This window comes from Poromitra crassiceps, assembly GCF_964638095.1.
Source record: "Poromitra crassiceps genome assembly, chromosome: 11".
Classification (NCBI taxonomy): domain Eukaryota; kingdom Metazoa; phylum Chordata; class Actinopteri; order Beryciformes; family Melamphaidae; genus Poromitra; species Poromitra crassiceps.
This window is the reverse complement of record NC_139643.1, coordinates 38,813,568-38,838,567: the sequence shown is the minus strand read 5'-3', so window position 1 is coordinate 38,838,567 and position 25,000 is coordinate 38,813,568. Positions and strand designations below refer to the sequence as shown.

The window sequence follows — 25,000 nt, the reverse complement described above, 5'->3', positions numbered from 1 at the left end:
GCAGGCACATGTGTTCCACCTACATGTGGATTCATGCTCGTTGTTCAGTAACTCCGGACTCGGACTCAGGTAATGGGGACTGGACTCTGACTCTTCTTTGATGACTCGGACCTGGACTCGAACACTGGGGACTCCAGACTCGACTCAGACTTGAGACATAGTGACTTGATTACAACACTGGTGTGGTGCTATTCATTTGCTCTGAATCCACAATAAATAAAGCTTTGTGATGTTGACACTGAAATCAGCTTTCTGCGATGGACCGCACACTAGTCTAGTTCCAGTGTTGGGCAAGTTACTGAAAATTAGTAATTAGTTAGTTACTCTCAAAAATCAATGTAATTACTTTAAAGTTACTAGTTACTTCAAAATAATTAGCTACTAGGGGAAGCTCAATTCTCTTAATGTACCCATTACTTTAGTATTGCTGAGACATAGTGTGGGACAAGACATACTGTGAAATTTGATCTACAGCACCACTGTCCCTGCATGGGATACTTGAACATGTGCTTATTGGCGAGACTTATAGCTACTCAAGGTCATCAGCCTCTGGGGCTCTGGCTGCAGCTGCACAGTGGAGCATTTTTGCCAGACAGGGAGGCGGCATCTCTCCCCAGACTAGGTCTGAGGATCAGAAACCAGATAATCCTCTGAAGTTGTCCACTATTTTCATTTCCTAAAGTAACTACTACCCCAGTTACTATTTCAGCAATTGTAATTGTTACTAAATTTGAAAAAGCAATTGACTAGTTACTGCAAAAAGTAGTTACGTTACAGTAACTAGTTACTGCCTAGTTCCCCCTTTGTATTAACACAAAGTGTCTCCCTCTCTCTGTGTGATGCCCTCTCCTCCCAGCAGAGGAATGTGTGGTGCTAATCCCAGCACCATGCTCCACCGCTCCTTATTTAGGTCTTCTCGAGCCTGCAGGCTAAAAATCTGTCCCTTCCACGCCTCCCCCCCCCCCCCCTCCCCTCCCCTCCCTCCGTCACTTTCCCCGCCCCCGCCCGACTGCCAGGCCTGGGAAGTCTCTCTCCTCCTCCGTTCCATCACTCCATCATGTCCTTCACTGACGCAGGAGGAAGTGTGGGGAGAGAGATGCCTTCACACACCTGAGTAGGTTCTCCCTCTGCTGAAAATGGGCTCAGTGTGCTCAGATTGGCAGTTACGGGGTAAAATGTGACACCGTTGCTTTAACTAATTTGGAATACCTGTTGAATTCTACTCAAAGGTGAAAAAACATTGAACAGTTTAGACAATTATCCTCTGATTCAGAGTGACTTACAATGAGTGAGTAGTGGGTTCAGTGTTGTTGCATGGGATTGAAAATTAGACCTTTGTTTTGGGACCATAGGTTCTGGTGGGATTTGAACCCAGAACATCTGGTTTATCAGTGTTTGGAGTGTTCTTTTACAACAATCAACAATAATCTATCGAGTAATTTAACTACATTTTGCAGTAGCCTAGTGATAGCTAAACTGAAGACCCTGATTTGTGTTTTTAATTGTTCATTCATTGTCATTCTGAGTTAATGACTGCAATTCCCAACTGTTTTGGTAATAAAACCCCTTGATTTGTTGTTTATTTACTACTTTAATTGTAAATGTGGCACAAGTCAGATGGTATAAAGAAGATTTTATGTCTTTATTTTAATTTTACATTTCAACATCCCTGTGATGATGAATCCAGATAGGGTTATTTGGTTTGTGCTTACGCCCAGCCTCTAGTTTCTGGCACGCAGCTTTCAGAGTTTTGCCAATAGAGACAAATACAACATATTCCCTGTGGTTTTTAATTACTTTTTCTAAGTAACTTAAGTCAACACCCATATTTATCTGGAGAGTATTTGCTTTAGTTTGACTTCTTCCAAAAGTACAGTAACGGGTTAGCTTAGCAGCAATTAAATACTGCTGGCAGGTTGTGATTACAAATTAGCACTATCACTCCATACTCTTTTATACTGAAGAGAATAGAATTGAGTAGAATGTCGCTATCTCCTTCCCGATGTCAGTTGGGATCATCCCGATGTCAGTTGGGATCATCAGGTTTAATGAGCTGCTGCAGCGACAAACTGACTCATATGCATTGAGTGAATCTTCCTCCTCCTTATGTGACTCACAAAGCAACTGCTGTAGGAGTAGACACACAAGCTCACCTACACACAGACACACGCATGCACATGCACACACACAGACACACGCATGCACACGCAGATATGCACTTTACGAACCCGAGCACAGATAGCTACAGACAACATTTGCATAGCACGAGTGATTTGCGAGCAAACATTGTACTGATAAGGATGATTATGCTGCCCTACTATGACAGCAGTGAATAAATGAATGAATGCATAAGCAAAACTAAAAGAAAAGTAACTCATTTGAAAGACAAATCAAAGCCAAAGGTGATCGTTTGAATGGCGGCTGGTACTTTCCTGTGATGAAATGCGGCAAAAATAGTAAAATATTGGCTTTCGACGGCTATTTGAGATTAAAGGAAATATTCCAATAAGTATACACAGCCTATATAGCCTGGCATACATAAAAGATGGATCAGATTCGGCAAAACAGCACCGAGGACACAACATGTAGAAGAGGCAGAAAAAGATCAGATATTAAAAAAAGAATAGGTGAGGAGGAAATGAGGGGGTGAGAGCAGAATTTAAGTCAGAGAAGGGAGAGACAGATGGAGAGAATATTACTTTTGACATGAGCGAGAGAGGAGCGCAAAGGGAGGGCTGGATTATCAAACATGCATCTTTGTGTGTGTGTGACCCAATGCACTTGTGTTGTGTAAGACGAGTGTGTGCACCTAAGTGTGTAAGTGTAAACATATACGTGGGTGGGCGTTCTGACAGTGATGTTCATCGACGCGAGAGCGACTTCTAGTTTATCCCCGGCATTTTCCTACTCACAGAAACTAGAAGTTTCACTTTCACAAAAACGCCTCCTTTGAAAAGCAGGCACCTCTGGTCAAACAAAACACAAACAAAATCTACAGAGGCGTCGTGTTCCCCACAAAAACTTGGAACCCTATCTTCCTTTGTTTTTTTATTATTATTATTATTCTCTTTATCTCCAGTGCCTGTTATTTTTCAAAGCGTTACGAAGACAGAGAGAGTGGAACGCTTGGCCCGTCCCGCTGCAGAGCATCAATATACAACAGAGCCCACAGGTCCAAACAGGAGTGAGGGTTAGGGGAGCAGCACGACACCCATCCACAATTGATTTTCCTCTCTCTTTTTCATCCCCTCTCTGCAGGGAGATGCGGCTCGGGCTCCACTGGCACAGAATCAGAGGAGCGGGAGGATGAGGGAAAGAGAGAGATGGGGGAAGGCGGGGGGGACGGTACGGGACGGTACAGAGACTCAAAACAGTCAATAACAAAAAGCCCAGAAGGATATGTCCCTTGCCTGTCTTCTGATGCGTGCACGCCATATGCATGTCACAATTTGCGACAGCAAGAGCGGCTTTTGGTGGAGCTATATCTGATCGGGCGTTTTGAGATTGTCACTTATGTAGCGAAACTGTGTGACGGTATATGTGATGCCGAAATGTCTGAACGTGAAACCGCACCGTGTAATTTCCTCATATAAATAAATATACATGATGTCATCGGCAACAATGTAGCTTTGTGGTGAGAACGTCTGAGAATATTAATAGAATACTAGGTTTAGGTTTTCAAATGGAAATTCAGCCTTAAAAAAAAAAGTGTTTATGTCTATGATCTTGGACAGCTGAAAATTGGGAAAACTCTTTCCACACTGACACAACAGAAAAGCCAATATTTGAGTTTGCGATGTATGTTATACTGAGTTTGTTGACTCACAGGATTGTTTGTGTGAGCTTATACACCCAGGTGAGTATCAATGCATTTTGTATAGCTCTGAAGCACAACATGTGCCCACAGTGAATGACCTTGGATATTGCCACAGTGTGCACAAAGCCAGTCTCATGTTTACTGTCAGTGGATCCCCTCCAGAAACTATCTCATGAAGACATCACTGATTATAGTCTTGGCTGTTTTCCACTCTGTTTCTCTATCGAAGGGCGAACAAAACTGTCCAACATCATCAGAAGGATGAATCTATGCAATTTAGCATGAACTTTTATTTTAATCCACCATGAAAGGAACCCTCACCTTAACGATAAGTTCACCCAAAATTTTTAATTACGTCATTATCTACTCACCCCTATGCTGATGGAAGGATGGGTGAAGTATTTGGTGAGTCCAAGTCTCCAGAAGCCCTGAGATACCAAGTTTTGAGCTGAACTCTGCGCTGTAGCAGGCTACAGTAGCTGCCCCACCTCTTCTTCCCTTTTGCTTCCTCCTATGGCTACAGTGAAGATTTGGGCTAAAAAATAAGGTGTAAATGATTTCTTTTCAAGTCACATTAGTCTTGGGGCTTCTGTAGACTTGGATTACGCCAGACGAGCAGTATGGTATAACCTTTTTTTATGTTTGAAAGTTGTTTACCCCTCACTTCAATTGTTTATGAGAATGCTGCAACAATGTTTTGCTGTGAAACTCCTCACCTATCCTTCCATCCTCATGGGAGTGAGTAGATGATGACTGAATCTTCATTTTTGGACGAACTTTAAGCATTGAAAACCAGAAAAACATATTCAACGCAAATGCCAAAAATATAATTCCCAAAATCTTGTATCCCTCAACAGCCTTTAGTTTAAATTACACAATTTTACAATCTAGGGTTTTGAAAGAGTTTAGATAGCCATTCGCATCAAGTAAAACCTTGGACATCATGAAAATGTAAGTTATGATGGTTCAATCCAAAGCAGCAATAGCACAAAGAAGCTACAGTATAAGATGCAGTATAGGACATCTTTACCTTGTCCGCAGGTTCCCAGGGCTGGGCGGTCCATCGTACACAGACAAGATGTCAAAGTCCTCTTCCAGGGCGAAGCCTTGAAACACCAGCTGTATCCGGTTGTGTTCTGCCGCCACGATCACCCACGTACAGTTGGCATAGTTGGGGTAGCCATAAGGGTAGCCGGGGCTCTCGATGGTCCCATTGGGATTGTGTAGCGTGTAACTGCAGTTCTGAGCTGTGAAGAGAGACAAAGAGAAAACGGGTGAGTATAAAAACAGTGTCAAAGTTTCAAACAGGAGCGTTAGCAGAGTGTTTGGATAGTCCACCTACAGAGAGTCTCTCGAGTATCTGTAACATTTCAACAGCTTATTAGTTGACATTCAACAATTCAACCGTTTCACTTTGTCTCTCTTTCACTTCAAACTTCTGTTTAACAGTTGAAGGTCAATAAATAAGCTGTTGAAATGTTATGAATACTCTGTAGACGGACTATCCAAATAGTGTTACCGAGTGTAGAACTTCAGAGGCATTATACGGCATTAGACTCGAGAAAGGAGACTCTTCTATGTCCAAGTCTGCAAGCAAGTGCATACAAATGCACGCACTTGCAAGTGATCACACACGCACGCACGCACGCACACACACACACACACACACACACACACTCTGTTTGCAACATAGGACTTTGATTTAACTAACTAGTCATTTACTACACATTATTGAGGAGGGTTGGGTACCAAAAACCTTAGCAACTGGTACCGAATTGCAACGCAGAATTAGGTGACTCATTTAGGTGTCTCGCCCGAGCTGCTGAGAGAAATATCCGCCCTCCCAACTCCAAAACCTTGAATTCCTCTTTAAATTATATTTAAAAAAAGTATCGTTCAGGCACCAGTAGCGTTTTAAAAGTATTGTGTTATCACGAAACGATAACAATCAATCAAACGAAACAACAATCCCTAATATTGAAAAGGGATTGCAATATTCGGTGTAGTCGCCCCCACCGAGTCAGCGCAAAGCAGGCAGCGGCCTGAGAGCCCACCCCTCAGAGAAAGTCGCATTGAGGAGGAGGTGACGACAAACGCCTGGTGTGGCAGCTGCATTTATTTCAAACCTCCACAACCTATACACCAAAATGAAGCTTGGAACCGGTAGTTTTTAACTGTATGTGTTAATTTCCTTCCTCCATTGAAAACACCAAGTCGGAAAGAAAAAAAAATGTTCAAATGTTAATTTATTTTATCTAGTAAAGTCACTCAACACAATAAATAAACTGGTACTGAGGCAAACAGGTAGGGGCTTAGAGGCTTAGAGGTTTTAGCAGTAAACAGGATGGTGTATCGGACAGGACACAGGAATGATGATGAGGAGACGTTATTTATTTTCTGAACTGTATTGCATTCCAGCAGTATAATGGTGCAACATTCAGTATTGTTATCAGTCTGAAATAACAAATAAAGCACAATAAAGGCACCAACATCTTGACAGCTACAGGACATAAAATACAGTGAAACATGAATAAAGAAATGTCTACGTTCCTCTATACCGAATCAAACCACCAAGACTCAAATCAAACCACCAAGACTCATTTAAACATTAAAAATACCAATAAGTATTATAATACTCCTTTTAACAGGAAGAGTCAGATAGAGTTCCATATAAATGAGCATACTAGCTTTAGTAGCTAAATTTAGTAGAGAAATAAACAAACTTCACATTATGTATGGTTGACCAGGTCACATAATGAGCAATGGCCACGCCCTGTGGTTAGACGAGGGTACTACACAACGGAGTCCACACATACAAAGCTCAACTCGTCACAACCATCCATGGTCACAACAGCATAAACAGTAGCATAGGATAACATAAAACGTAACACTTCCTCTAGCCAATTAGCCTACAGCATGAGCATCCTGATAACATTGCAAATATCTCTCATCACACTGAGCATGTAGCTAACTAGCATTATGTGGTGTAAACATAACAACACGCACTTACTTTCTGTCTGTCTGTCATTGACTCAATACTCGGAATATCATCATCTGGATCACACAGGGAATTACTTAAGCTTGTTAATTGTCGAAGAAAGGTAAAAAATAAAAATAAACTAAACGAAAATGTAAACTATGAGGTGCACACAGAACCTGAGCACTCCCTCTTCCACACGGCAAAACACCTGTGCAGATGCAGCATGCGCGTGCTGCGTGCAGGCTGCGTGCATCAACTAACTAATGAGCGTCTTAAAGGGACAGACACCCAGAAATGTCCGAGCCATTTTATACATTAGGGTGTGCCTGTCAAACTCAAACTGGGCCGTTTGTAAATTGAGAGTGCTGTTGGAACACAGTGGTTATTAAATTCATGATTTTATTATGTCTACAACATTAAGAGTAATGTCAACTAAAAGGACATTTATATAATTTACATTAATTGAATAACTTTAGTATGTGCAGTGTATTGTTTTATTTCCCTATTGTCTTTATTATGTTGTAATTGTTGCCTACATGTTCTGTATTGTATATTTTTATATTGTAGTGTAGGCTATGTGTTGGACCCCATGTAAGGATAGCTACAACATTTGTTGCAATGGGGATTCTTATAAACTAAACTAAACCATACACTCGAGGAGGCGGAGCGCCAAGAGCAGTTCACTGCTAAAATGGTTAAAAAAACACAGAGGAAGAGACGGAAGGAGAGGAGCTGAGAGCAGAGAAGAGTGAGCTGTTTGTCTCTGTAACAGTTATCTAACTGCTAGCTAGTAGCCTGCTTATGACCCGTTCAGTAATTCATACAGAAATAGCAGGCTCTGCTTCTTTGAACAGCCGTGGCCCAGAAAATAATCTAAGAAAAAGAAAAATATTCAGACATTTTATTGTTAGCCTGGTAAACCATCCGAATCATGTGGACCCACATCTTATCTTTCTACTATAATAGACCCTTCTCACGGGGGCCATTTTGTGTCGAAAAGGCAGGGTAAACACAGGTGCAAGCAAAACACTAATGAGGGTTTCAAACTTCCATGATTGGAATTTGGAAACCCTCATTAGTGTTTTGCTTGCACCTGTGTTTGCCCTGCCTTTTCGACACAAAATGGCCCCCGTGAGAAGGGTCTATTGGAGAGCTGTATCACTGATGACATCACTCACTGATGACATCACAATTTCCTGGCCACAAAGCCCAGGAGAAGTGGGTAGCTTTCTTGTGTACAGCACCCAGGGACCATCTTCAAACATTGTCCTCACTGGTCAGATGACAGTCTACTACGGCATGTTTTTAGTGGGGGTCCATACCAATGTTGTATGGCGGAACCCCAAGGGGAGCACGGAGAGAACATGTAAACTCCACACAGAAAGGCTCTTTTGATGAGATAGCCCACCTGTACGGCAACCATTTTAGGGCATCCATGTCTCCTAGTAAACCATGTCGAGTGTGCTCTGAAACACGTAAACGCTGTCATTCTTCCTGCATTACTGTTTCACTTCTCACACGTCAGTCATCGCACAATACGGCGTCACTCGTCAGTCATCAGTCCTCACTCGTCAGTCATCACTCGTCAGTCATCAGTCATCACTCGTCAGTCATCACTCCTCATGTCTCACACGAAAACGTTGTCATTCCTCCTGCAACGTGCCTCACTTATCACTCAAACTAGCTGTCAGTCATCACTCCTCACTGAAAACGCTGTCATTCGTTGTTTTTGGTTGTTCTTCCGTCTGTGATGAGTTTGAGTGATAGCTGAGGCATGTTGCAGGAGAAATGACAGCGTTTTCATGTGAGACATGAGGAGTGATGACTGACAGCTAGTTTGAGTGATAAGTGATGACTGACGAGTGATGACTGACGAGGGAGGACTGATGACTGACGAGTGACGCCGTATTGTGCGATGACTGACGTGTGAGGAGTGAAACACTAATGCAGGAAGAATGACAGCGTTTTCGTGTGAGCACTGAAGGTGTTTCAGAGCACACTCGACATGGTTTACTAGGAGACATGACAACTGACAACGCTTAGACTGAGGAATGATAGCCTATACTCTGACAGATGAGGACGCCCTAAAATGGTTGCCGTACACCTGGGGCCGGTTGCACCAACTGGTCTTACACTGGTCTTAAGCTAAGTTGGTCGTAACTTTATGACCTAACAGCTACGCCGGTTGCACCAAGACGGCTTAAGCCTTATTTTCACTACGACCAGGCGTAACTCCTACGCCTGGTCAGGAGGAGGCATAGAGCCTGCCTGTAACAGAGATCTCCGCGGAGACTTTTTTGACCGTCATCGTCGTAACACCGCCAGTTCGCCGTCTTTGAAAGCACGACATTAGATTATAACTAACTAGTTGTGTGGCTTAGCCTTCCAAAATGTTGCCGTTAGTTTTTTAGAAGTTAATACATAGAATTGGGAATGTTACATTCAATTTCATTCAGACTGTCTTTCTGGCTCAATCGCCGCCATTTTTCCCCCGGAGCGAGGGAGGGTGGGAGGAGGGAGGGTGTTTTACAGTAGTGGCTGATAGAGCGTAGTGGCACAGTGCTCTAAGCAGGTCGCGAGGCACATTTTTTGCAACATCATCCAATCAGGGTGCATTCCCTGGCAATTCACATGGACGCGCATTGCTACGACCAGCATAGTTAAGACCAGACATAAGCCGTGTTGGTGCAACAGGCGTAAGTCCATGGTCTTAACTAAGACCGACGTAGGAGTTACGACCAGGCATAGTTAAGACCAGTTGGTGCAACCGGCCCCTGGACAGTAGGCACTGAAGACATGGGGGGTGGGACACCCTCAGTGTCACAGGCAGGAATCGAACCCAGGCCTTTCTAGCTGTGAGGCGACAGCGCTAACACTGCGCCACCGTGCCCTGAGCTGCTTAGGAACCTATACAAGCAGGTCCTGACTGTACTCTCATGAATGGCACCCGGATGGTGGTAATGAGATGATGGACAAGGTGGTTGAATGTGAGATTTCTGTAGGGACAAACAAGATGAAAGGAATCTTCCTGCCAAGAATTCCTCACCATGACAGAAATGATGAGCTTCCCTTCACCTTTGTCAGACAGACGTTCCCAATCTGACTGGCTTTCTAAGTTACCATTAACAAAGGTCAAAGGGCAAGAGAATGACTGAGTTGGCATCTACCTACCTCAGCCAGTGTTTGCTCATGGCCAGCTCTACACAGCCTTCTCCAGGGGAAAGCAAGCCAGCAGCATGAAGGTACTTATTGAAGGTGATGAGGAGGGAATAACAGACAACTTCATCCATAAGGAGCTGCTGTAATCCTGTACTCATGCAAACATTTCCATAACTGCACCCATGGCGCATCATCTCCAGAGACTCCACCCTAGAAACCGAGCGTGTGCAGCTTCATTCTACATGAGAACGAATGTAAATTCATGTGATGATGGTTTACCAGGCTCATTTATTGTGACTTCTGCTATAATCCACATCCACTTCCGGTCTTCTCTATCCGAATACAGATACAGATGATGTTGTTGGTTGAACAGATACAGACAGATACTGACATGCCTGTACACCTCTAAAAGTCAGAGGAGAGAGAGAGAGAGAGAGAGAGGGAAGGCACACAGTGTAGGAGGAGAGAAGAGGTTATTAATGTGGGCAATTTTGCCAAATCCTTGCCAATGGCTGCCCCTCCCACACACACACACACACATGCACACGCACACGAACACGCGCGCGCACACACTTGCCAGTTGCCCCCACATTAATTGCACTCCTCTTTTGCATTTTTGTCAGCAGCCACTCATACAGTAGTGAACTCAATCTAAAAATGTAATAACTGTGTGTTGCCATCCATCAGCACAAAGGGTGGGGTGGTGTGCATGTGTGCATGTGTGTGTGTGTGTGTGTGTGGGGGGGGTCCCCCAGGCTAAATAGCTCATCTTCAGCTGATCAGATCTCAGACAAGACTTTTAATCATTGCTAGATATTCTGTCCTAATTAATCCTATGATAATGTGGTGTGATGTGTGACTTCTATTTTCTGCAGCACTCTATGGTAAATGAGTGTGCGTGCATGTGTTTGTATAATATTGTATGTGTATCTGCATGACGCCACCCTGTAGCTAATAAAGCACTCATCTGATTATAGAAATCATGGGGCGGTGAAGGTGATCTCTGATCCGCTGTCTCCCTCACCACACACACACACACACACACACACACACACACACACACACACACACACACACACACACACACACACACACACACACACACACAGCAAAGTCAAGGTCAAAGTCAATGTTAACTTTCCCAAAGAACACTCGTTTCTCAGACAGACACATGTGAGCAGTCACCAGTCAGTCTGCCATCGACAGGTGACAGACAAAGAGAATAATGCATGATCACATGGAAATACACACAGAATAGGGGTGTAACGGTCCACAAAATTCATGTTTTGGTTCAGTTCGGTTCAGTTCGATAAGATACGAAACAGTGGTGTCACGATTCGGTACGTTTTCAATACAGCCAAAAAGTAGAAATGGCAGAGAAATGTCCTTGATTTTAAATAATGTTAATTAACTTTGATTTATTTTACTTATTTATTTTGTCTTCACAGTATAGTTAACATTTTTATTTAAATTTACAACGATGTTCTTTTAAACATCGTCTTTTTGTGTTAAATGTTAGTGCGGCCGTTTCGGAGCAGCAGAGGGCGGATATTTCAATCAGAAGCTCAGGCATGCCACCTAAATAGGGTACATAAATCTGTGTTGCAATTCGGTACTGGACTGGTGGTACCGGTCCTAAAGGAACCGGTGCCATGATACCGGGTTTCAGTACCTAACCCTAAATTTTAGTTTCCATGATATCCTTGTAGAAGACTTGCACTGTTCAGCAGTGAAAGATTTGTTCGGTTTGCAATGCGTATTGAATCCAAAGCCTCATACCTAAACGGTCCAATATGAATACGCGTATTGTTACACCGCTAATGTGTAGTGGAAAAAACAACCCATAGAGGGAGGAAATAAGCACAGCATGGAAGAGGACATGCGATTTATACACATGTGGTGTATTTTCCATTGTTTGTTTCAGCCACAGACCTGAATCATAATGCAGCCTGATTAAAATGTAATTAGGAGAATATAATTGGAGGACATCTGCTATCTGCATAACCCACATTATTCAAAAACACAAACAATGCAACACATGCAGAATAGATATGTTTTTTTTCTCGCTTTTTTGTATTCATGCTCACGCATAAACGTCAGAGATAAATCAACATGTGGAAATGAGCTGTAATAATTGTATGCATTAAAAACAGGTCATTACAAAATAAGAATAATCTTCAGGAAACACATTGCAGCTTTGAAGCATGTACAAGTGAAGACCCCTTTTGTTACAATCCCTCGAGGCAAATGCATGTCCTTTATTGGAAGCTTGTGAAGCATACATACCATATGCTGTATGTGTGTGTGTGTGTTCCCAGACAGCTACAACAATCCCAAAGCTACAGATCCATCCAAATGTGGACTCCCCAGAAGGGATTTACAGGTAATCAGGCCCCAAGCATGAAAGCAAGACAAGCAAAAGAGAAGACCTGGGGGGCAATTTCCATTTCTCTCTATCATACTCACTAGCCAAATAAACATTTCATGAAGGCCCGGAGAATTGTTCTGTTGTTGTTTGTCAAGAAAGTACAAATAGAAGGAGAATGCAAAATGACTTTCAATATAGCATGGACTAGCATAATCCCTGGTTAGCCAGGAGAGAGAACACGCCATTCTCTTTCGCAGCAACGATGGAGCCCTGCATGGTGTTTAAGATTTGGGGAGGTTATGTGCCACAAGAGGGTGTTTATGAATGCTGACTTGCCGCTGGAAAAATGCACAGACACACACACGCACGCACGCACACACGCACTCACAGACAAACACAAACAAACAAACAAGAGGCAACATTAGCATTTTGTTCCAGGTAGCAGTGCTAAATGGAATATTGTGTTGTGAGGAGAGGAAGAGGGGAGATGGTGTCAGGAGGGAAAGCAGACTGGATGGATGGTATCAGCAGCAGAAGGATAAAAGCTCCTCCAGCCATAGTGCATCATCCATCATGCCATTGTTGACTCCCCAGGGCCTGCCTTGTCAAAAACAAGTACGGGTCTCTCAGCTACTGGCGCTGGAACTTTGGTCCCCCCCCCCCCCACACTTTTATGGTAATAAAGTGGTCACGTCTGTTAAGGCAGAAAATAGTTAAATGTACTATTCTTCAAAATGTTCTGTCGCCTTTCACCATGAACCATGGCCTTTCATATGAGTGCTGTCTATCTGCCCTGAGAGACAGCTGCCCTGCACAGAGAGAGAGCACGCAGGGTAAATGAGCCAGCTTTGAAGTCCAGCTTTGGGTGCATCAAAGTACTGTACATGCCGGGACGCAAATCAAACGCACCTGTCTATGTTTGCTGTGCGTGTCTTATGGAGCTCTCCCAGTCGCGGTCATTGTGTAGTCCGAACTAACTGTACAGGAAGATGTTATTGCTGATTTTAATCAGTCGGTCGTACGGTAGTCTAGGTCAGAGGATGCAAGGTACAGCCAGGAAACACAATGTCAGGAAAGACAAGACAAGAAGAGAGGAAGGATATGTTATACTGTAGGTTAGATTAAACTAGAGATTGATTGTCCATATCTGGAAAAGAAATCAGGCAGCTGTGTGGTGGTGAGCTGATAGGATAGCGGCCGGATGGACACTGGAGCGTTAGTTTGTCTTTGTCTGACACTTGACCTGACTGTATCTTCATGGTTATAGATGCCTACAACTACAAGCTACAACTTCTTATGTCCAAACATAACATGGCTTTTAAGATCTCTCTCTCTCTCTCTCTCTCTCTCCCTCTCTAAGATCTTGAGCCTTGCTAGAGTCAGTATAATATCAGATCAATATGAACAAAATGTCACTACTTCTCTCCACTCTGGCACCTGGATGGTTCGTCAGTTAGATTGCCTCCTGAATCGTCCCATTCAGCTCTATTTTGTGGCTGCAGCTGAACATTAAATGCAAAAACTAATTGCCCTCACATGAGATGTCCATATTCTTTTTCAACTTCAAGACAGTGAACCTGAAACATGATCAAATGTGTTACTACAGCTACTGTAGGATGTGGCTTTGAGAATATTAACAGAAGGAAATCAGGTGAAATCATTTACTTTTGTGCTTAAAATTAAGTGTGTACAAAAAAACGCTAGGCTAGGCTGAGATTGAAAATAAATTGAAGTTGACTGGCCTATGACATCATCCAAAGCTGGATGTCCCCTCAGCTGTCACCTCGTAGCCCCTCCACGTGTGCTTGACCTCCTCCAAAAGATGCTAATGTGTCCCCACTTGAACCCTGTCCACTTGAACCCTGTCCACTTGAACCCTGTCCACTTGAACCCTGTCCACTTGGATTCACTTTGCCTAATATAATTATTGTATCGGGCCGGAGTTCAGCTCTCTGTTTGCAATGGAAGTGTTAAGTGCTGCTGTGAGGAATCCTTAGAAAAGACACAGAAATACAATTAATAGGGTGAAATTAGATTAACAGTAACACAAAAAAATACACAATGCTGCAGTGTATAGCATGCTGATGAGTATGCTCCTATCTTCTCTTCTAGTCTATCCTCCTCATTCTCACAAGTGCCTTAAAGGGCAATATGTCTATCACATTTTTCATTAAAGCCTTTAGGTGGGGCCAACGAGCGGGCCACTACCCCCCCCCCATTTCCAGCAGGTCAATACTAATGTCCAGGTAAGACCTCCACACCCACATCTCTTAGTTAATTTCCATAGACAGAGCGTGGTCAATAATCTCCTCATCATCCCCTTCATTACGGGCCTCTATCAGACAAACGCCAATCAATGGATTCCACAACGGCTGGACGGCAAAGCTTGATGGGGGTCAGATTGGACTGTGAACCTCTTGTACATATACAATGAGTTGGAGGAGGGAGGGGGGGTGCTATTACAAAGCACCGGCGGGAAGGTTGAGGTAATCGAATTATGAAGTCAGGTTGAGGCTTCAATTGAAATGCTATAGGAGAAATGACTCAATGACGCCACGGACAAAGCTTTAGCGTTGAGAGCTAAACGTGTTCAGACTCTTAATGCGCGTTTTGAAGTTTCATCGAATAGGAATTGAGATTGAAAGTGTTATTGAAAAAGAAAGTTGAGTGAGTTTTGCGACTGAATCAAAGTGTTGCATCTAATCACAGTGCATTATGCCGCATTGAGACCACAATACGAGGAGCGGGCGTACGCAGGCGAGGTGTTTTATGGGTAAAATTAACCGAAGCACAAAAATCCATGATGGGGAATAAGTTTTTACCGAGCCTGCCAGAGAGCTGCTGAATGCTATTTTCAAGCTGTAGCACCTGTGCCAAAGTGACTCACTCTTAAATCGATAATGACGCACACAATCTGGGATAAAAGACTATGACAGTGCTTTTAGAGTTTGTTTTAGTTTATTTGGGCTGCAGCTGCAACACTTTATCCTTACTTAAAAAAATAGAGGGTCAAAAATGAATTGGAGAAAAATAGACATCAAAGTTCACCTGATATATTTCTGTAGGCATTACGGACCATTTTACAACATCGTCCAACTTGTTTGATTTACATCAGGGCCTAGTGATGAGAGAGGTTTTGGCCAATCGGGTTTGCTGTACTGTTATCAGCAGACGCAATAGAGAGAGAGAGAGAGAGAGAGAGAGAGGGAGAGAGAGAGAGAGAGAGAGAGAGAGAGAGAGAGAGAGAGAGAGAGAGAGAGAGAGAGAGGATTATGTGATGGACAGGTTGTGAAAGAGGAAAAACTCACAGTACCTTCAGCACCTGATTTGCGGCTTACGCTACGATATTGTCCCTGCATCTCCCGCAAGACATGACATGACTACTAGTATCACACTAGTAGCACTAGTATGGGGATGTGGGTTAGATGCCTGAAAGATAATGTTTACAAGTGAACACCACTTTTATCATTTTTGCAGTGTAAATCATGATCGCCAGAAAACATTTCAAAAATCATAAAAGTTAACCACAGATCTCATTTCAGGCATCTAAGCGTTCATCGATTTAATGCAACGTGTGATTGGCCCATTCCTGCAGCAGCTACAGCTGCTGCAGGAATGTGGTACAGTCTGTGGTGGTGGTGGTGGTGGTGTCGGGTATGTGACGGAGTTGGCAGGACAGCTTGTCGAGATGCTAGCAGCCCCAGACACTGAGAGAAATCATAAAAGGTGAACGACTACAGTATGCACAGAGAGTGAAGTAACAGAGAGCTAAGTCCACTCCCTCTTTGCGTTGACACTCCCGAGGCTTTGATGAAGTAGCTCCTCCTCTTGGGCCTTGGTGGAATCATTGAAGCCATAACTCGCCTCTCTCCCCCGGCTGCATTATGAAATGAGTTGCTGCTGGGAGCCGGTGACCTGCTCCGAGGCTCCTCAGTGTAAATCTGCAGAGCCAGAGCCTCGTCCTGCAGCCCACCATAAAGACCCCCATAAACAGACTGCTCGCTGTGCTGTTTTAGCCTCGCCCTGGCTGGACCACCACCGCAAAGCCCCTCCCAAAGCAGAAGGTCACCTTTGATCAGCGCGTGCATCAGGTGAATGAAGGCGATTATTCATATTAAGGAGTAGTAGCAACAATGCAGGTTCAGCAAAATGAGGAGAGTTGCGTGTTCTGGTACTTAGCTGATTCTGCGGGTAATTCTCCTTCCACAGATTCATAGCTTGTTTATGGGAACGATGCAGGGTTGGCTTGTACTGGGATGTTAGCTGTGCTTGTAGCTGATGTCGCTAAAATGTTCAATGAGCACTTGTGTTGTCCACTGCTTCCCCCCGCTGTGCCAATGGCAGCATCCACTTGGCACTAGCTGTCTCCGGTCTGCTCACCGCCAAACGGGCGTACAGGGAGAGGTGTGACCTTGCCGGGGCTGTACTCCAGGGACTACCTGTCTGTGTGTGTGTGTGTGTGTGTGTGTGCGTGTGTGCGTGTGTGTGTGTGTGTGTGTGTGTGTGTGTGTGTGCGGGAGCCATCGTTTGCTTTGCCAGAGCACAGTTGTTCATCGTTGGGCACACAGACCTGCGGCAGCGTGCCGTGACACTTTGATGAATCGATGGGCGCTGTGCTGTACTCCAGCGGGACAGCAGCCCCTTGGACCGCACGAAGGAGACAGAAAGAGAGAGAGAGAGAGAGAGAGAGAGAGAGAGAGAGAGAGAGGGCCAGAGAGAAACACAGCAAGAACCGAGGTACTAACTGAATGTCCGAAAGTTAGATGGTGTCAGATGGTCAATGGTGATGGTTACCTATTTTCTGCATCTCGTTGCCCGTCACGGCCGAGGTCACAACGGACAGTGTGACATTCACTGCAAAGATAGCACTAAATGTGCACTGTTCGCGAATCCTAGAGGTCTGTTTGTACCTGCCTGCCTGTCTGTCTGTCTGTCTGTCTGTCTGTCTGTCTGTCTGTCTGTCTGTCTGTGAGTGAGTGAGTGAGTGAGGGAGTGAGTGAGTGAGCGAGCGAGCGAGTTGTGTTCGGCCACAGCTATGCCATCTTACGTGCGATCTTGCTGAATGTTTCAGGAAGTGTAGATGACCTAACGGAGCCGGTTTTTTGAATGAGGTCATTAGGGCTGACTAAATGGGCAAAGATGGTTCATTAGTGGCCAAAATGACTGGAGACAGGTTCAGCACCATGGAGAGCTGCAGAGTGGAGACAGCTTCAGCACCATGGAGAGCTGCAGAGTGGAGGAAGCTTCAGCACCATGGAGAGCTGCAGAGTGGAGGAGCCTGCAGGTGCTCCAGAGTGGAGCAGCACAGCAGAGTTGTAATCAGTGAAGTGGAGAGAGAGGAGAGGCTGCATGCCAACTCTGAGAGCGAGGCCTGACTAAATGGCCAGTCACACAGGGACAGATATTCTGTTAGTTGTTTAAGTGACGGTTGGTTTTTGGTTTTAGTCTGGGTCACTGACAGGAGTGTTAACCCTTAACATACATGTCTTTGATGGTGGGAGGAAACCCACACGAAAACGGCGAGGACATGCAAACTCCACACAGAAAGGACCTGGGACGGACCAAGGTTCAAACCTGGAACCTTCTTGTTGGGAGGCAACAGTGCTAACCACCATGTGTTTGCGTGTGTGTGTGTGTGTGTGTGTGTGTGTGTGTGTGTGTGTGTGTGTGCTCAAGCGTGCATGCATGTCTTGTGTGTGTGTTGCCTGCATGTGTGTAATCCCCTCTATAAAGCACTGGGATAGCACAGCGCCACACTGCTGAGACTCTACACACAATTCCACTGGCTAGCTGACAGACAGCATGAACACCATCCCAACATGACATTCATGTAATACCATAGAGAGTAAACACTGCTTGTGATTCAGAACTGCACATTTCCTTTCTTGAGTCCGTGAGTTTCTATTTCATGTTGTTCAAATCTCCACTTCTGTCTCTTCTCTTGACCTCTGACCTGAGTTCGCTGTTGAACAAAAGACAAGAGAATAAGGAAGAAATGCCTAACTTCTTAAGTTGCGCATGATAAATCAAACTCTTACTCAAGCCAATCAGACGTAGGGTGTGTTTGTTTATTTGCCATGCACAGCCTCAGGCATTGTTTGACAATAACTATTAGTTTTCTTATTGAAAGACTGTGTGTATTTTGTCATACCTGACAGTTGACTTGTTTGGATTATTGTTTGACAATGATTCAAAGACGGGAGCTTTCCAATAAGTAATAAAAAAAGAAACATTGTCAGGACTACGACTTACAGTAACTTGAAAGCACAAATAACACATTCAAACAAACACATACTTGCATAATCTATAATAATGCTGATTGTTGCTCATTCTCTAGAGAGGGACCATAAAGCCTTCATGGACGTGGTCTTTCAGGAATCATAAAGACATATATATATATATATATATATATCATATTATACACAAAATGAGGAAGCGAACAGAGGATCTGGAACCAAGCGCCTCCCGTTGGGTTTACTGAGCAACAAAGCTATCTGCAATCACACTATAGCCTACCCCAAGAGAGTCAACTTCAAACAACAAACAATGCTGTGTGTGTGTGTGTGTGTGTGTGTGTGTGTGTGTGTGTGTGTGTGTGTGTGTGTGTGTGTGTGTGTGTGTATGTGTCTGTGTCTGTGTGTGTGTGTGTGTGTGTGTGTGTGTGTGTGTGTGTGCTCAAGCGTGCATGCATGTCTTGTGTGTGTGTTGCCTGCATGTGTGTCTGTGTGCGTGTGTGTGTGCGTGTGCGTGTGCGTGCGTGTGTGTGTGTGCGTGTGTGTGTCTCTCTGCCGGTAACTGCCTCCCTAGTGGCCAGATAAAGCCTTCCGCCCCATAGATCCTCTCAGCACCACTATTTGTCTGCCGACGTGTCAGCACATATGCATGCCTTGACCGCATCATATCCAAATTAACCTCAAGATGGCCGCCATTAAAATGGAAATGGGTGAGCTCAGCGATCTCGCTCGCCTCCATACATTAGGCTAATGTCGGGCGAGGGCGACAGAGTCTGCTATCACACACAAGCCAAATGCAGTGGAAGGCACTAGCAACAGATACACACACACACACACACACACACACACACACACACACACACACAGACACACACGTAGTTTCCACTGGACTAGATGGTAAATATTGCTCCCAGAGAAAGCGTGGACTCATTTGAAGATATTTCCTTAATCGATCATCGAGGAAATTAACGATCAATCATGAAATTATTTTTAATTATATACATAGAAAAAAACTGCCTATGGCAGAAAATACTAAATAAAGCGTGTTTTTCCTCAATTAAATCTTTATTCCAACCAGAAATTATATTCCAACAACAATCCTCTTAAACAAGGCAGTTAAAGTTTCACTGTTTAACTGTTCAACAAAAAACTAAACTAAAAAGATAAGCAGCGCTCATAAAGGCAGCCGAGCCAAACCTCTTCAGAAATTAACGAGCCGACGCTACTGCGCTCTTAAACACAATTGAGCCTCTTTTAGGCACTATTCCAAAAAACACATCAATCATATCAAATGATAAATATGTTCATTAACAGCGCCCCCGGTTGGTAAGATGTCTCATTGCTGCCACGTAGCGAAATTCATTCATTCAACCTCTATTTGATGATACCAAAGTAAGGTCGATCAAATTCCACATGATGGACAAAATTCTTAATGATCGATCATGCTTAACGATCGATTATCGATCGTCGATTAATCATGCCCATCCCTAGTACGCATTCAAACAGCACACACAGACAACCACATTCTTGCACGCATTCACCGGCATTCACGAAGCAAGTAACATGTGCTTCTAATCTATACAGTAGAACATCGACAGCCCCCCAACACATTTCAGCAAAAATAGATACAGTGTCGTCACAGCATTTGTCAGAAACACATTCACTTCCCCGGCTCTGGCAATTCAATACACTGTTCTAAGGATGTGTTGATGCCTATGGCAACCCAGAATTGATATACTATACGAACACACAAACACACACACACACACAAACACAGTCACAGCAACATTGCTAGAAGGTGTAAATGCGTGGGTCGAGGAAAAACACCGCCCACGTGAAACGATATAACCGAAGATCCTAGCATGGATCAAAGACCTTGGTTTTCATGCACACCCGCACACACAGAACATGCCTGTTATCAGGGCTGGCTAAGGACACACAATGGCGCGTGTGTTCTCTCAGACAGAGAGGAAGAGAAGGGGGGAGGCCGGCAGAACCCTCCAGCTGGGTCATATTTAACCAGAAGCCTTATCAAGCTAGCCAAAATGGCCTGTAACCCAACCACCCACACAAAAACCCACCCACACACAAGCCCAGCCTAGATTATTTTATTCATTTATTATTCTTCATTATATTACTATTTCTCTTCTTCTCAATAGAGAGCCGCAGGGATGACGTATTTTTGTAGGCAGAATGCGGAAGTCCCGAACTTCCTGGTTCTACACTGTTTCTGTCTATGGGATTTTTGAATGGGTTTTTGCCGCGATGCTTCAAATACGGTCTCTGGGCAACGCAAGATTAATCAAACGCGAACCAGAGTTCCGTCGGATAATCTTCACACATGAGGACCACTTTCATGAGTTTTGAAGCGTAAATGCGAGCCCTAGAAGTAAAATGCTCGAGCTAAGCTAATTCAGAACTACACACTGTCGCATAGGCTTCCACATCACGTCAGCACTCAACCTGGACTGTTGTTGATGTGTGCACTGATTACCCCGGGCTGAACCAGGTGAGGGAAAGAGAATTTCCGTGTTCGCCCTTTGAAGTGGTGACGTTATTGACGTATATATCCCCATCGACTCAAAAGTGTAGTCTCATTTAGCCGTTTGCTAGCTAGCCGTCCTTTTAACGGCAAGTAAAAGCTTCAAAACTCGTAAAAGTGGTCCTCGTGTGTGAAGATGATATTACTAAACACTGGTTCGCGTTTGATTAAGTCAGCGTTGCCCAGAGAGCTTATTAGAAGCATCGCGCCAAAAACCCATTCAAAACTCCCATAGGCGAAAACTGTGAAGAACCAGGGCTGTTAGCATCGATGATTTCCGGACTCGTTACTGTGGCTCTCTATACATTTCGCTCGCCCCAGAGCCGTGTAAGGAGAGTTGCGACATCTCCATTCACTCCAATAGACCAGTTTTTTACTCTCAAGAGTTCCAGGAAGTAAGGTCCTGGATTGAGCAGCACTGTCGAGTTGCAGCAACATAAACAGTTTGTGTTGTCCTTTGAAAGTTTGTTTTCCCCCTTGAATCAAATTGTACATTATCAGCTTTATTTTAGCATGCAAAAGTAGCGCGAGACCCATTCCTGGCTGTTCATTGGCTAATGAGTCTCGCATTTTGGTCCTCCGCTGACGCCACTCTCTCTCTAGAGAGGACACTAGCTCGCCCTAGACAAGTTGGTGTTAATGCTAGGGATGCACCGATATGAACATTTTGGCCGATACCGATAACCGATATTAACAAACACTGTGAATTTGAAAAAGTAATGTCTTTCTCTATTTCCAAAACCCTTGAAAAAGCCCACACACAGCACTGTTCCTCTGTTTACACAGTCCCCCACGCTTCAAACAGATCGATAGAAAATAGTCCATTCAGAGTCAAAGGCATGTTATGGTTGATGCTCTCCCATGTCAGAGAGACCCCTGTCTTTGCAGGGAGGTTTATTCAGGACGCTCCCACACAACACACTGTGAGGCAGGGGGCCTAGAGAGATGTGTGTGTGTTTGTTCCATCTGTGTATGCATGCACACACACATGTATCTGTGTGAGTAAAAGAGAAGAACACGAGAGAGAGAGAGAGAGAGAGAGAGAGAGAGAGAGGGAGAGAGAGAGATAGGAGGGGTAAGGGAAAGAGAGAAGGTAATGTGGAGAAAAGAATGTGTTAATCACTGTTCTTATAGAGGAGGCTAATGTTGTTCCCATGACAACAGGAAAACAGGCAAACACTGAAGACTAGTATGAAGACATCATTATTATTTTATTTTTTGGATCAAGTTTACCTCTACACAACCCAGACACCCCTAAATGTGCATTCCTTCGTGACAAGAATTCATTTTCTCAGGTCTGGAGTTTAATTGACCGACTGGGACTATAATACTTACTCCACTTGACTGACATGAGTTGATCAATAGCATCAGCAGCAGTAGGAATAATATTAGAATAGATGTTAATTATGAGATGATCGTCCTGGATAAGTCAAATATATTGACGTGCGTGCACGTGTATGTGTGTATGTGTATGGGTGTGTGTGTATGTGTATGTGTGTATGTGTATGTGTATGTGTATGTGTATGTGTGTATGTGTATGTGTATGGGTGTGTGTTCACGTGCATCACGTCCTCTCCGAGTAATGTATGAAACCCTAGAGTGTGCTCTGTTCTAAAGGTCAGGTCATGACGGTCCCAGTAGGACTGTTCGATCTATCACACAGACGACTGTGACCGCAGATGAGCAGCAAGTGATCCATCAACTTCTCAACTCAAAGCCTAAAAACCCCCTGTGGAGGCTGATGTGTCGATCTTAGGCCAGGATCACAACTGTTGCATTGAATATCATTGAAGTTGCAGATGCAAAAGTTGTAAAACCAATGTTGTTTTTGTGATTTAAAAAAACCCACGCACACATTTTGCCAATGAATCAGATTATGAATGGAAGCTTATGTTGTGTAACAATTTTCTTCTCAATATGCTTGACTAACAACACTCACAGGTGAATGTACAAATGCATGGCATTCCCCCAACACAGTAATTTACTATACCTTGACTACCGGTACTAAATCCTTAGGCCTTGAAGCTAATCATAATTCTATCCCTAATCCTAATCCTAACCCAAACTCTAAACCTGGACCATAAATCAAATCTAAACGCTTGTCAAATTGTGCATTAAAAAATATATGTTCTATGTTCAGTAAGTTATCGTGCCGTCTTAGCTAAAACTGGTCAACTGTGACTATAGGAATGCAAGACACACACACACACACACACACACACACACACACACACACACACACATATACACACACACACACACACACACACACACACACACACACACACACACACACACACACACACACACACACACACACACACACACACACACACACATTTATTCACACCATAACTCTGCCTCTTCCCTAAAACACACTTGACAGATTGTCTATATTAGAGAAAGTGTGTCTGTGTGTGTTAGAGAGAGAGAGAGAAGGAGAGAGGGAGAAAGAGAGAGAGGGAGAGAGAGAGAGGGAGGGAGAGACAGAGAGAGAGGAAGAGGGAGTGAGAGGGAGAGGGAGAGAGAGAGAGAGAGAGAGAAGAAGAGGGAGAGAGAGGGAGAAGTGGTACAGGAAAGGACAAGGACAAGATACCTTCTGCCTGGGATCTAATCTTCAATCTCTCTAGGATCACTGATATCTGATAAGACCAGTGTAAATCAGAAAGCTAAAGAAACCCTGACGCTACTTTGTGTCTATACCAGATAGACAGAGCATCTGCCTCAGTCTCACTTGGTGGGATTTACAATAGCTGTAGCAAATTCCCCTGTCTGATAAGAACAGAAAAGGACAATTCAGTCTGGGTGAAAAGGAATCAAGATTGCGAATTTTGTTTTACAACTTTGTTGTAATTGATGGTTCAGAGCGATAGCGTTCCTGGTTATTATGTATATTATATTTATTTACTTTATTTATGCTGGGGATATTGAGTGAGCCCACATGTTCTATTATTGTATAGTGCTGCAGGGCAATATGGTTGAAATCAATATGATAATCACAAAGATTTTTTTTCAGTATCAACATACTGTATGGCTCACGTATGCAAAAACTTGTTAAATCTATTTGAACTGAATGGCATTTTTAGGTGTGATATCAAACAAAATAGAAATATTCAAATACGGTAATCTTCCTTAATTTTTTTTCCATACTTCAGTCAAATGTGCTTGTTGCTATCATCAATTTAGACCGCAGAATTGTGTGTTAGTATATCCCAAAATCACCATATCATATTGAATTATCGCCCAGCCCTATTCTATTCCAGACATGCCCTGCTTCACATTCCCACCCATACACACATCCATGGGAGCTACATACTACAATCATACCACCGCTTGTACCACGCATCCCCAGACCAGCTGGGAAAATGTGGGTGGGAAAGTGAATGAGTAACCCTCTCCCTCAACAACTACTGCCAAGGCGCCCTTGAGCAAGGCATGTCACCTCCCAACCTCTCAATTGGAACTGCCAACAGTAGCAGTTGTTGTTGTGGTTGTACTGGGCAGCCCCCCGGTGTGGATGTCTTGTACAGTGATGTGTGATTGTGAAGCAGGGTCTCAAAAGAGGACGATCCCTGGATAAATAAATGTTAAGATATAACGAAATAAGATGCCTTGATCGTGGGGAACAACAAGTTTTCTCATTCATTTTCCCCAGCATGCTAACGTGCACTGCATGTTGAATGAGAGTGAACTATTTCACTATGACAGTTCCATCCGCCTTGAACAGGACTGTTGTTGTTAAATGTTTCATAATTTAACAATTGTATTTCTTTGAAAATGAATTGGATGTCCCTCATCATCTCATTGAGTGCTGCTGGAATGAAGGAATTCTACAATGTGTAGAATTCAGGCTGTGATAAGGATGGCCCATTGTCATTGGGTTTGTGTGTGTGTGTGTGTG

The 25,000-nt window shown here is 43.8% G+C and overlaps 1 protein-coding gene across 1 annotated transcript in view; it reads right to left on the bottom strand.

Moving 5' to 3' along the window:
- Positions 1-25,000, bottom strand: part of csmd2 (CUB and Sushi multiple domains 2) — a gene marked incomplete at both ends in the record, with an annotated part of 345,949 nt that overhangs the window by 314,532 nt on the left and 6,417 nt on the right. The window contains one exon of the mRNA XM_083645747.1: positions 4,848-5,064. Within this exon, the coding sequence (XP_083501873.1) occupies positions 4,848-5,064 (217 nt within the window). The remainder of the gene's footprint in view (positions 1-4,847; positions 5,065-25,000) is intronic.